General features: G+C 52.3%; 6 protein-coding genes across 6 annotated transcripts; 3 read left to right on the forward strand and 3 right to left on the reverse strand.

Annotated features, from left to right (window-relative positions):
- Positions 1-133: 133 nt before the first annotated feature.
- On the forward strand, positions 134-1945 carry A1O3_08003 (uncharacterized protein; the record flags this gene model as incomplete). Its single annotated transcript, XM_007738104.1, has 3 exons — positions 134-281; positions 333-543; positions 598-1945. 3 exons carry the CDS (start codon positions 134-136, stop codon positions 1943-1945), a joined length of 1707 nt encoding a protein of 568 aa, XP_007736294.1.
- A 484-nt stretch (positions 1946-2429) lies between these two features.
- A1O3_08004 (uncharacterized protein) lies at positions 2430-5198 on the reverse strand (the record flags this gene model as incomplete). The annotated part of the gene is made up of 1 exon (XM_007738105.1): positions 2430-5198. The coding sequence occupies one exon, from the start codon at positions 5196-5198 to the stop codon at positions 2430-2432; it is 2769 nt and encodes a 922-aa protein (XP_007736295.1).
- A 654-nt stretch (positions 5199-5852) lies between these two features.
- A1O3_08005 (uncharacterized protein) lies at positions 5853-7508 on the forward strand (the record flags this gene model as incomplete). Its single annotated transcript, XM_007738106.1, has 6 exons — positions 5853-6590; positions 6639-6799; positions 6851-6931; positions 6979-7102; positions 7150-7278; positions 7341-7508. The coding sequence occupies 6 exons, from the start codon at positions 5853-5855 to the stop codon at positions 7506-7508; spliced, it is 1401 nt and encodes a 466-aa protein (XP_007736296.1).
- Positions 7509-7614: 106 nt separating this feature from the next.
- On the reverse strand, positions 7615-8211 carry A1O3_08006 (uncharacterized protein; the record flags this gene model as incomplete). The annotated part of the gene is made up of 1 exon (XM_007738107.1): positions 7615-8211. The coding sequence occupies one exon, from the start codon at positions 8209-8211 to the stop codon at positions 7615-7617; it is 597 nt and encodes a 198-aa protein (XP_007736297.1).
- Positions 8212-8773: 562 nt separating this feature from the next.
- Positions 8774-9163, forward strand: A1O3_08007 (uncharacterized protein; the record flags this gene model as incomplete). Its single annotated transcript, XM_007738108.1, has 1 exon — positions 8774-9163. The coding sequence occupies one exon, from the start codon at positions 8774-8776 to the stop codon at positions 9161-9163; it is 390 nt and encodes a 129-aa protein (XP_007736298.1).
- Positions 9164-10387: 1224 nt separating this feature from the next.
- Positions 10388-11434, reverse strand: A1O3_08008 (uncharacterized protein; the record flags this gene model as incomplete). Its single annotated transcript, XM_007738109.1, has 1 exon — positions 10388-11434. One exon carries the CDS (start codon positions 11432-11434, stop codon positions 10388-10390), a length of 1047 nt encoding a protein of 348 aa, XP_007736299.1.
- Positions 11435-12730: the final 1296 nt, after the last annotated feature.

Genomic DNA, 12730 nt, shown 5'->3' on the forward strand with positions numbered 1-12730 from the left:
TTCCTGAACCTCACCCTCACTTTTCTTGTTCCTTTACAACTAACACCTCTCTCAGTGGCAGCACAACCTCCCTGTCTCCTCGACTGCTACTACTTCATCTCGACTGCTCCTTTCTCGCCGCTTCCAGCCCATCATGGGTCGAGGCAAACCGGATAGAGCCTTTCCTCCGCCAGCGCAGGCTGGCCAATATCGCATACCTCAAAACGTTACCCAACACACCAATTATCCAGGGGCATCTACACAACATTACTCGATGGATCATGCTACTCAGAACCAACAAGGTGAATGCTTTGGTGCCTTCCCTCAGAACAGAATTGACATATACAAAATAGTGGACTCGTGGAGATCATACAGGAACGATACAATCACTCTCCAGACCTCCACAGATCCACAACGTTACCAAACAACTCATGACCCCATCATGCACGACTCTCAACCGCCGCACCTCTACCAAGGCCACTTGCGAGAAATTAACCCTGATCCGTCCTCGTATCGACGCTCTCAACCGCAAGGCTCGCAATATGCGCCGTATCAGGCACTCAGGTCAGTCCATAATTATGCTCGATATCCTACATATCGAGTTGACCACCCATACAGAACCCCAAATGGAAGTCATGAGAGACAGGTTGTTCCACAAGCACAGCGTGCGTCGGACCGGGTTGCTCCTCAAAATACATCTCGATACCCGTTTCGACACAGACGTGTTGATCAGATCGCGCCGTACAGCACGAGAGCAGCTGATGATATACCTGTTCCATCAATCGAAGACCACAATGTGTCTGCAGACTCTTCTGCACCTCCAAATCTACCAACACGCAAGATCGTGGGTCGCCGCAGCCGTACACGTACAGCTACCCCTGAGTTCGTTGAGTCGCCACCTCCGCCAACTGCCAGTGCTGAGTACAAGAAAAAAGCCGCATTCCCCCCTGCACGCAGAGAGACACCTCAGAAGCTTTTGATCGTACTTGATCTCAATGGAACACTCCTGGTCAGACCGAACCGCCGCAAGGATCCTACAAAATTCAAGATCAGGCCCGGTGTCACACAGTTGTTGAACTACTTGTTTGAACATCATATTGTCATGGTGTATTCTTCCGCCCGACCAGAAAATGCAATGCCCATGGTGACGAACCTCATCCACCCAAAGCAGCGACAGCTGATGGCAGGTGTTTGGGCTCGAGACAAATTGGACTTGACCAAGGCACAGTATAACAGCAAAGTCCAAGTCTATAAGAAATTGCACAAGATCTGGGATGATCGGACCATTCAAGCGAAAGCCGAACCCGGTCGAAAGTGGGATCAAAGCAATACTATCCTCGTAGACGACAGTCAACTCAAAGCACTTGCGCAGCCGCACAATTTGCTGCAGGTTCCGGAATTCGAAGATAATGCCCCTCGAGAAGGAGGAAAAGCGCTACGGGACTGGCAATTGAACGAACAAGCCAACCTTGTGTCTTTGGAGCAGAAGCTCGAGGAACTTAAGTGGCAAGTCGATGTGTCGAGGCTGATCCGAGAATGGCAGACCGGCAAGCGGCACGCCCCTGGTGTCGTCGACGAAGCAGTTGACCAGAAGACCCATCGTAGCTTTCTGCAGCAACACCCGCCGACTCCCACACCGAGCGTTGGTCAACCGGACACTCCTGAGAATAGCCGTCAAAGCCCTGCTCAATCTAGTGGTCGTACAACAACCTCAACCGAAGACGAGACGGACGCTGGTGGCGGAGTCGACATCTCCGGCATATCCATTCTCGATACATTAGAGGAGGAAATCGATCGCGCGCTACACCCCGAGACTGCGGTGACGAACGACGGTCGGCGCAGCGAATCGCCTATTGACGAGAACGTTTGGAAAGAAATCCTCAGTGGCAGCAAGAAAGGTGACAAGCAGACGGAGAAACGCTCGTCCAGCGCTGTCCCCCCGACTCCTGAAAGTATGAGTACTTGAATTGCATCTTGGAAGAGGGATGCCAACCCCGCTACTCTCTATCAAGCGGAAATAACGGTCGGCTCATGACGGGCAGGTATCGTCAGGCGCTGTTGATAGATGAACAACCTGCGGAGATGGATTTGCTATATTCTTATTCCCCCCGAAAGTGCAACAGGCTAGCAAAATGCGAATTAAAACAACAGCTTGTAGGGTCGGTACCGCCGGAAGAGAAAAGTGCAATCACATTGAAGAAACGAGTACTCTTGACTAGCCATCTCAAATTAACTGCAACGCTGGCTTCTCTGCACCTATTTCCAGCTTACCGAAGCAAAATCCTCGAGCAGAACTTCATCAATCATCTTCATCATCTCAATCGCTGGTCATCTGAAATCTGTTCGCCATGCCGTAAACAAATCTGTTGTACATATAGCCAGGTCTCCCTCCACTCCCAGTAGATGGTACCGTTGGTACACTTTGCGGGTTCCTAGGGTGCTTTTGTTTCTCAAGTCCTTGTGACTGACTGGACCTTCTCCGGCAGCAGTGCCCAACTTGCCTCTGCCTCAGCCCGCCTCTGTTGCGCTTCTTTCGTATGGCCATTGAGTTCGAGACAATCCGCCTCGAGACCGACAGACACGTGAGTCCACATTGAGTTTCCCCATCGCTTTACCATATGGGTTGCTGCCCTTGCGCATTTCATCCCCTGCTCATCCACCGTCCCTTTGAACAGCTTGTCCTGCATGTAGATCAACACAATTGAGGTTGTTTGCCCGCTACCGATGGATTTTGCCGCATCCATTGCACTTCGCAAGTACTGTTTGGCAGTCAACAATGAGGAAGACAGCACAGAGATGAGCAGCGAGTAGTGTGCCTCTATGTATTTGTTCCCCGAGTTCTGGACAGCAGTATCCAGGTTTCTGACGAGATAATTGAGTTGATTGTGTTGAGGATGACGAGGATTGTGTAGGATTAAGGCAGAATTCATGGCAGCCAGGATGCAAAAGTCGCGCCTCACGTCCGAGGCTGCGTGGTAAGAGCTTGATCTGTTCTGGGGTACTCTGGGCCCATCTGAGGGCGAAGTCTGGGAGGAAGCAAGGCTGAAAGTGGGAGACTGATAGATCTCAAGGGCGGCTGTGAGATTGCCAGTCCCCTGTAATATAGACCCCTTCAAGTAAAGTAAGCAGTATCTCATGTTGACAGGAAACAGATCGCTCATATCCTCCGAAATGGTGGTAATCTGGGTCAATGTCTCGTTTGCCTCTTCCCAACTGCCCTTTGAGCATTCCAAGAAACAGGTGAGAAAGAGGAATTGGGCTTCGAGCTGTCTGCGAAATATGTACGCTCCCTGTGACAGCTGATGGCCTGTCACGCACATTGATTGGCCCGAGGAACGTAGGACGGAAAGGCCACTTGCTGCAAACTTCTCTGCCTTCCCGCTGTCGGCACCGTTTTTGTAGGCAGAGCTGTCAGCGCTGAAGAGGAAAGCCAGCGCCTCGACTTCCTCACCTGTCAGCCAAGAAAACGTTATAAAGTACTTGCCATCTCTTTCGATAACGTGTCCATTGGCATGAATTTGAATCCCAGCGATTGATCGTTTGTTGACAGGAATATAGACGAGGCCATCCTCCCGCCAGTTAGGATGCTGAACGGCCCCATAAAGGACAGAATGGAGTGATTTGCGCTTCTGCTCCGTCTGTTCGACATCCGCCTCCCGAATACTGCATGACAGATCGATGAAATCCATCAATATCTTCATCTGTGGTAAGTTCTCACTGTCGGGGTCTTGTTGCAACGACCTTGCTTTTGCTAGAGCCGTGTTTGTGGCCGTGATTGCATCATGGCTCAAACTCGATAGATGCAACAACGCCTCAAGTAAAGAGGCAAAGGCAAAGACAAAGTTGTCTCCATTTTGACGAGCCAGGGTCGCAATCTTCTCTAGCTGGACGGTGGCACTGTGGACTTCACCTAGAGCAGAAGATGCCAATGAGAATATGGCGTGTTGAAATTGGAAGATGTATAGCCACACCGTATGCCGGTACGCTTCGGCATCGTTGATCATCCTCTCCATGTCTCGTAGTGCGGCTTTGGGTCTAGACTCGTACAACACTTTGGACAAGAGAAGCTGCATCTCATATTTCAAATCAACGAGCTTATGCCGTTCACAGAGGTCTATCGCTTTTGTCAATCTTGTCTCAGCTTCGTCATAATTTTCTGTCTCTTCGTAGAGAATTTGACCATATCGCAAGGAAACCTGAGCCTCCCGCAACGGAGCAAGTTTGAAGTTGGCGAGAGTAGACTCGAGGCAGCCGAGTGCAGTAGCGATGAGTTTGAAATATTCATCAGTCAGGGCGGTTTGTTCGCGTGCCTCCTTGAGATAGTCGTCAGCTAGGACACACAGCAAGGAGGGATAATCGAGCTCGGGAACAATAGCAGCATCGTCGTTACGATGGGTTCTAGGAGCAGGCTGGTTCGGGTTTTCGTCTGTCTGCCTGGCTTGTGATACGCGAGGTTGGCTTTGCTGAAGAGTTCTTGGCCGCGTTATTACTTCGATTGTCGACTCCGGATCTTCCAGGCTCGCCTGTAGATTAGTTACAGCCAGATTAGGGTTTGGAATGTGGAGGGACCCATTGGGCTGTTGCTGATTATCCGATCTCTGGTGATTGGGAGGCTGCGGATGGTTCTTCTGCGGTGGCGGCTGCTGGAAGGATTGAGAGGGAGATTGTGGCAGAGGATGAGCCTGAGCACTGAAGGTCTGCAGAGGGCGAGACTGGAGATCGGGTTGAGGATGGTGCTGTCGGTGTTGCTGTTCCGGGGGAGACGGGCGGTAAGGATTTGGAGGGACCATGATCTGTATGCCAGGCCCTGGAGATTGAACAGGAGGCTGAACCACCGTTTGTGGCGGGTAGATTGGCCACTGCACGACCTGAGGTGGATTCTCCTGGTCGACGGATACGAAGTCTTCGTAGGTCCCCGGCTGAGACAGAATGTATTGCGGCTCCTGCCAAGGCAGTGGTTGGAATATCCCTTGCGAGTGGTGATATTCCCGAAGGGGTTGAGACTGAGACAGTGGTGGCAGCTGAGGTCGAGGTTGAGGTTGAGGTTGAGGCTGCGGTTGAGGCTGATACTGATGCTGAGGATGATACTGAGGCTGATACCGAGGCTGGTACTGAGGCTGAGGCTGAGGCTGAGAGGTTGGTGGTGGAAGAGGACGCTGTGCCTGCGCCTGGGGGAAATTGTGGTAGAAGGAATCGAAGGAATGGCGGTTGGGATCCATGGTGGAAGCACCGCAGGCAGGCTGGAAGGAGGCGCCTTGCCTTCTCGCAGTCAACTTGCGTGGTCGTCCTAATTACAACACCGCTGACGAACGCGTTTCGCCAGCCCGCAATCGAGAGGACATCCGCCTCTTCTTTTCAGCCTGCTGGCCACAGGTGGCAGCCAACCTCTGCCGTTTAAGCTGGGCCAAATTCGCAGGCTCGCCGACGCTGCTCCTTATATTCAGACGGATGATGTTGTCGCCTCGCCTCAACGCTTGGAAGAAACTGTCAAACTGTCTTTGCTGCGCGTCCCAACGTTCCAACGACCGCAATCAGAGCACCACGTTAGTCTCGGGCATCTCCAGATCCTCTTTTATGGTCGTTTACTTGTGTTGGGGCTTAAGAGCGGCCCAAAACTCGCAAGAACGGGAATCAAATGAACACGAAGGAGGTGGTTACAATGAGCGCTTTGAGGGCGGCGGTCGACGCGAACCCACCCCAAACCTGTCCTTTGCCCCATTGGCGCGCCACCATTGACATCCAGCTACGCAGGAGTATCACTAATAGTGAACGACCTTCTTCTGCTCAGCACCGAAGCTCAGTCCAATCGTGACTACACATTACACGCCCGACAATGGAATGAACCTTTACTGGTGGTGGAGGACAGGTATAAAATGTACAAAGACTTTGTGGCTTCGGCCCTTGAACAGGCAAATAACCATCCAGTCGTCACGGCTGTTGTCGGAGTCGCGCTGCTGGCAACACTGGCAACAGCTCCAGCCAGAATCTCTGAAATGGGGAAGGCGAAGTACTGGCACTCGACGAAATCCCTCCGTTTGAAAATGAAAGATGGGCGAGCCACCTCCTTTGCCGACATGTGCAGAGCTATCGTCCCTCCATGCCGACTCAATCCGTTTCTGTTCAATGGCCACTTACAAACCATGTGGTCGGTCCTGACTCGCGAATCAATCCCCATCTACTATAAACGGCGCATCTTTGAGCATGAAGATCCAACCTATACCGGGCAATTTGCCGTTGACTTTGTTACGAAACCCAACAGCGGTCATAATCCAAGTCTACCACCGCGGACCACGTATTTTACGGAGGCAGAATTCAGCAACATTGCGTCTGACGACAGTCGGCCTATGCTCGTCATGCTTCACGGACTGAGTGGAGGGTCCCATGAGCTCTATCTTCGCCATGTCTTGGAACCCCTAGTAGGAGAGGGAGGTTGGGAAGCATGTGTCGTTATTTCCAGAGGGTGTTCTATGACCAAGATCACCACCAGCGTTCTTTACAATGCACGTGCAACTTGGGACATCAGACAAACGGTGAAGTGGTTGCAGAAGACATTTCCGAATCGTCCTCTGTTCGGTATTGGGTTTTCACTAGGTGCCAATATCATAACCAATGTGAGCAGCCGCCAACCAATTCTCTCGATAGGTCGCTGATGTGTGTAGTATCTCGGCGAGGAAGGAAGCGATTGCGTCCTTAAAGCCGCCATCATCCTGTCCAACCCCTGGGATCTTCAGGCTGGCAACCTGGCTTTAATGAGAACTTGGTTTCATCGAAACGTCTATGCCGCAACGATGGGCGGAAGTATGAAGAAGCTGTTCGAGACGTAAGTCACTCTCGCATATACCGCATACCGATGTTGACATTTCCGTCTCAGCCATGCGGAGCAAGTTTCCCAAAATCCAAAAATCAACGTTGATCTCATCCGGAGTGGGAAGTATCTGCGAGACTTCGATCGGTACGTTGTCAACCCATCTGTAGCTTCCAGGCTGCTAATCATCCCAGATACGTCCAATGTCCGACCTGGGGCTATCCCACCGAGGGAGCATATTATCGTGATGCGTCGTCAGTTGATTCAGTGCTTGCCATCAGAATACCCTTCCTAGCCATCCATGCAGAAGATGATCCGGTGAGTTGCAGGCCAGGCTGGTATCCGTTGGCTGACTGACGTTGTAGGTGACCACAAGTGAAGCTTTGCCGCGCCGTGAGGTGCAGCAGACGCCCTACGGCGTTCTTTGTACCACACCGGGCGGTGGCCATCTTAGCTGGTTTGAACTCGGTAGCAGGAGATGGTTTACTAGAGTCGTATGTTAACATCTCAGTCGTGACTCTGTGATGACCCTTGGACTGACTGCTGATGTCTGTAGACAACCCCATTCTTCCAAACGATGGCCCGAGAGATCGACCTGGATGCCATCTCGAAGTCCGAGGGCAATGAAGAGCAGCTTGAAGGGCAGATATCTCGGGCAGATCGAGAACCCTTGAAACCCGTCTTTCACCCGATGAGGAGAAAGATGCAGATGCCTGGCGAGTAGACCAGCGTTAGACACCCCCCAAGGTGACATAGACGTGGACGAGAGGGCCCATAGACGCATAGAATATCACAGATCCTCTCTCTCTCTCTCTCTCTCTCTCTCTCTCTCACGCAAAGGACACTCGTTTCTTTGGCTTCCCGTTCTTCCTTCCGTCGGCCTTCTGCTTGTCAACCTCTGGCCCATTCTCGCGCGGCGCATCGTATCTCTTCTTTCCCTTCTTCAAGTCCTTTTTGACTTGATCCAATTCTGCCTGCTTCTTCTCTTTCTTCTTTTCCATCTCCATCCTTCGGGCTTCTCGAATTTCTTCCAGCTGCCTCGCCTTGATCATCTTGCTCTCGATCTGCCCCTCCTTCTCTGCATTCACCAAGGCCAGGATCGTCATCATACCCTCCTTGTCGTCCACAAACACCTTGCCCTTCTTCTTGCCTCGCGGCTTTTCCACGCCGACCGGGGTGATCATGTTCAACGCCGGTAGCTTCAGCTCCTTGTCCGTGTACGTCTTTTGTCGGCGTTTGGACGGCTTGGCGCCAGAGGAGGCCTTGAGGGTCTGGGAATGCACGCCTGGTTTCGTCTTGACCTGTTTCGAAGATGGGCGTTTGGAGACTTTGGACTTTAAAGTCGAGGGGCCTGCCGTGGCGGATTTGCGGGCTTTAGGATTGCTTCTTGAGCCTTTCGCGGCCGATGGTGGTGGTCGGACCGCCATTCTGCTGTCCTGGAATGGACTGACTATGCCGGATCCTAGATCGCAGGAATAAATGAGAGGCGTGTGTTTCGAGGGGATCAAACTCCGCCGTGGGTACCTATGTTGAACACTGGGGTATGTATTGCTCCGTACCTATTGGGTATATCGTACTTCTGGAAGATGCCTGTACGCTGGACACAGTAAATATTTACAGTACGCAGTATACTATCAGAAAAACGATGGGCCTTAGCCGGAGATCTACCGGGGCAGCGCAAGGGGAAATTTTCTTTGACACTGCGACACCGCACCTGACTTATTCTTGGGGAAGTCAACGTCATCAATGACTTTAGGGCCACCACCAGGCATGTTTGTGTTCGTGAGGAGCTGACTGAGCTTCGGTCTTGCTCTCATGACCAAACTTGAATGACCACCGACCACCACCGAGTCTACTGTGAGCAAGCTCTCGACTTTACTACTGTGTAATAAAGAGGGTGTGCGGGGGTGTGTATGTGTTTGAGACATTCAACATTGTGAGCTCGTCTGCTGTCTGCTTTCCCTACCCTCGACTGTCCCAGGCCCCACGATGCCGCCGCCCTCCCACGTCAAAGACATCGCTCCGCCGGAACACCTCACCTCGGTGGCCGCGAGCGGCTTCGCCTCTGGTGTGTTGCGGTTCGGCACGATCTCGCTTCTGACGCACTTCTTGCTGAACCGCACCAACCCCATCTACCGCGGCCTGACGGTGCAGTTCAAAGTGTACATCCAGATCAGCGCCATGACGCTGGGCGGCTGTATCTTCGCGGAGAAGCAGGTCACCGACTACAACAATGCTGTGAGACGGCGGAATCGTGCGCTGGAGAGATCGCGGCGCGCCTGGAGTGAAGAGATGGAGATCAGAGAGCAGGCGGAGCAGAGGGCGACCAAGGCTCAGATGGCGGCCGCGGCCAAGACCATAACAGACGACGGACAGTGAGACGTCAAGCAAGGTGCGCCCGAACAAGAAGGAAATTGGCCAGCCACCGCATCTATGCACACACTACGGTGTAGTGAAACAGAAGAAGCAATGGACAGAAGAGGGACTCCTGTCTAAGCTTCTTTTCCGCGTCTTCTCGTCAAACTCAGGAGCAACACACCATTTCCGTATCTCACGCCCTGTCTAGAGCCACACGGACCTGAAGACATGGAGAGGGCCATGGCTTGGTCTTCGGAGACAACCTCGTCAGAGTGTGTTAAGACATTCCGGCCGTCGTGCGTGCTCTTGTAATTCTCCTGTCTCGGGAACCTGTCCATGAGAATCAACGATTCGGAATCTAGTCGTGCCAAACAAAAAGAAAGGAGTGGCAGGCCCGAAATCCTCCACTGTTCGAAAGACCGTTGGCTTGCAAGGTCAGCCTTGACATGCTCTGGGCGACCCTGTGGTCGGTGGCTGTCATATCATCACCGCGCATTCCGACCCACTGCAGTTCCCGTCACCGAAATCGACTCACAGGGTCGGTGGCTGTCATATCATCACCGCGCATTCCGACCCACTGCAGTTCCCGTCACCGAAATCGACTCGAGCCAAATATAAGCCGGGCTCCATGATGGAACGGCAAGTCCTTCTGTTCCTCAACTAGCTACTGCGGCCAAGAACGCTGGAAAACCTGTGTCGTCGAATTCGATCCAGCCTGAAAGATATCTTGATTATGCCCTACAGCACCAGCTAGGAAAAACTGAGCCTGGAATTGTTGGCCAATTAAGCCAGAATAAACGTCTTATTACAACTGATATTAAAGGAGGGATCTTCTATCTGGCGGGTCCCTTGGACACGTTGCTTCCAAAGAAGAGACGCCAAACATGCCAGGGCGACAATGAACCCAAAAGAACGTCGGTTCTGTATTTTTGCCCTTGGGCCTCCAGAGACAACAATGGCCTGCACTGTGCTTGCTGATGCGGCCGTCACAAATTTCATCTGTTCCTTTTCTATATTTAGCCCTTCGAACACCCTAGAGGAATTCGTTTTTCTCTTCTCAAACGCCTTCGCTCAAAATAAAAAAAGAGGCATGAACAAGCAATGGTTGCTGACTTCCCGAACCCTGACTGGGTAGACTCTCGATGATTCCCACACCGTATATAATTGGCGACCCTCAAGCGAGACAGATTCTTTTCAAACCTCATGAGAGATCTGGGATAGAAAGTAGATTTCGTTGTAGGGACATCAGGCGTCATGCTGCTCCACCAGCTCGTAGGTTTGCTGGGACCCGCTCCATTTCCTGAACAGTGGTACCCCTGAGACCACGGGGAATCGAAACGCAGCAAGACGTGGACTCGCTCCGGCGGCACGTCTTCTGGCGCCCAAGGTGATGACACGAGAGTACAGCCACCAGATGGCCAATCCCACCACGGCCGCGAGTAAGAAACCCAAGACGGTGAGAAGCAGCCAATTTTTGCCCATCCAGAAAATAAACCTTGCGTCCTTGCCGTGCCAGCTGTCACCTTTGTAGGTTTTGAAGAAACTCCAGGCATGCTTATTGTATTCGTCGGGCATCAGGACTCGCACTCGACCGATCCACTTGTCGGGGTCTAGGTGAGCATGTTGGCCCATCCATTTTTTCCAGATCACCGACAGGAACAACGGTCCAGTAGAAGCCATGATCGTGATATACGGCAACAGCCACGATCTATTGGCGCCTTGAAGAGATTCCATGACTCGCAGGAAGAAGGGGTGCTGGGGAATGGCAGCCATGACATCGTTGCTGATGCCCGTGGGGCGTGTTCGACGGACCCATGCGGTGTAGGAGAGGAGAGGGTCAAGCCTTCGTTTACAGCCGTCGTCCAGATCAATGTAAATGCCGCCATAATGAGCCAGTACAAAGTATCTGATGGCGTCGGCCCGTTGAATATTGTGTTTATATCCGACGAAAGTCGACAAAAACCACGGATACTCCTTGGCGATGAAGTCGTGACATTTTGCATCCGTCCACAAAATATATTCGTAGTCCGGGTGCAGGTCTATGCAAGACTGCTGGGCCGGCTTCCAATTGGGGGGAATGGACTCGTTGATGTATGTTTGGTGAATGATTTTGGGTATCAGCTGCGGCCGCGTTTCGAGCAGCGTCGAGTTCGGAGCGGGCAGCTCTGATCGGTGAATGGCGTCGGCGGACGCGTCTTCAATTAACAGGGAGAGTAGAGTCGAGACTGAGTGCAGAAGGAGGGTGACAATGACAACCGTGGCGAGGAGGAAGATCAGCAAGCTGCGGCGCATCTTGACGAGTGTGACGGGCTAACCCTGCCCATGTGCAATTACGGTCTCCTTGACGCGGGTATAATTGTGCGCTGCTCTATCTTCCAAAAGGCCCAATGTAGTCTGCGGTAGCAATGTTTTTGCCTTCTTTTTCCTTTCGCAAATCGTGAGAGAGAAGGGCGCAATGGTGGACCAAGGGGATGTTGAGAACCTAGGAGAGAAGGGAAATTAAGGAGGGAGGCAGGTGGAGGCGGAAAGAACCATTGAATGCATTGTTCGACTGGACGGGGCCGATGAGGAGTAGGTCAAAAAGGCGTCTGCTGGTATGAAAGAGGGAAGAAGCAGGCCGAGAAAGAAATAGGCGGGAGAAGTCAAAAGGAGTGTGTGGTAAGGTAGGGGGGTGGAATGAAGGACAGTATAGGTGGAAGTGAAAGGTGAAGTCGTACTGGACCATCGCAGTCTGGCTGTTCTGTTTGGGCGGCCGGTCAGTGGGCAGAAAAAGTGCAGAGGGCCAGAGCGCGTGGAGGGGCTTTAGGGGCTTGGGCGAAATCGGGTTAGAAGTTGCGAGCGCAGTGTGGCAGTGCACGCTCCCTAGCCGGAGAAGAAGCCCGGCGCGGTGTTCGCTACGTCTTCGATCCACCACGATGCTGGGTGGATGCAGGGGAAATACGAGTAATACGAGTATCATCATCGATGCCATCCAATGTCCATCCATCCAACCATCCAGTCAATAATCATCTACTCCGTACTCCGTACTCTACATGTCACCGCCCCCCAAAGCCTTCTTCTCGACACGCACACACTATCAGAGTACACGCACGCACTACCGAGTACACGCACGCCGCTTAGCCCGTTCATTGCCTGCCCACCTTCGTCGGTCTTTCTCACTGACCTCCATCTCCTCCCTCCTCCCACCGTAGCTGCCACCTCTTATCTGCTCCAATGCGTCATCTCTTACTAAGATCCCGTGATCCCAACGACGACTGGCTGCGACGACGGGCCACGTCAGCTCGTACAGTACAGAGTACGGAGTACTTTGGACATATTCAGAGGCCTGAAGGATTGCAGATCCTAGCAACCCCCATTCAGCTCTGCAGGAGGTTTACATCCGGAGAATGGGTTCTGTCAATCCCTTCTAATCTTGATAATTCCGGTACATCATCTAGCATCACCTTCTTTCAAGTCATATACATCGAGGTACGTTCCTCTCAACCCCCCAAAAGTCTATCATCTGCTTGCTCTGCAAGCCCAAAGTTCTGGGGTATCAAAAGAAGTCAATCGATCTTGAGAACCACACAATCGCCTGTGTACATTTCC

This window comes from Capronia epimyces, assembly GCF_000585565.1.
Source record: "Capronia epimyces CBS 606.96 chromosome Unknown aczIQ-supercont1.7, whole genome shotgun sequence".
Lineage (NCBI taxonomy): Eukaryota > Fungi > Ascomycota > Eurotiomycetes > Chaetothyriales > Herpotrichiellaceae > Capronia > Capronia epimyces.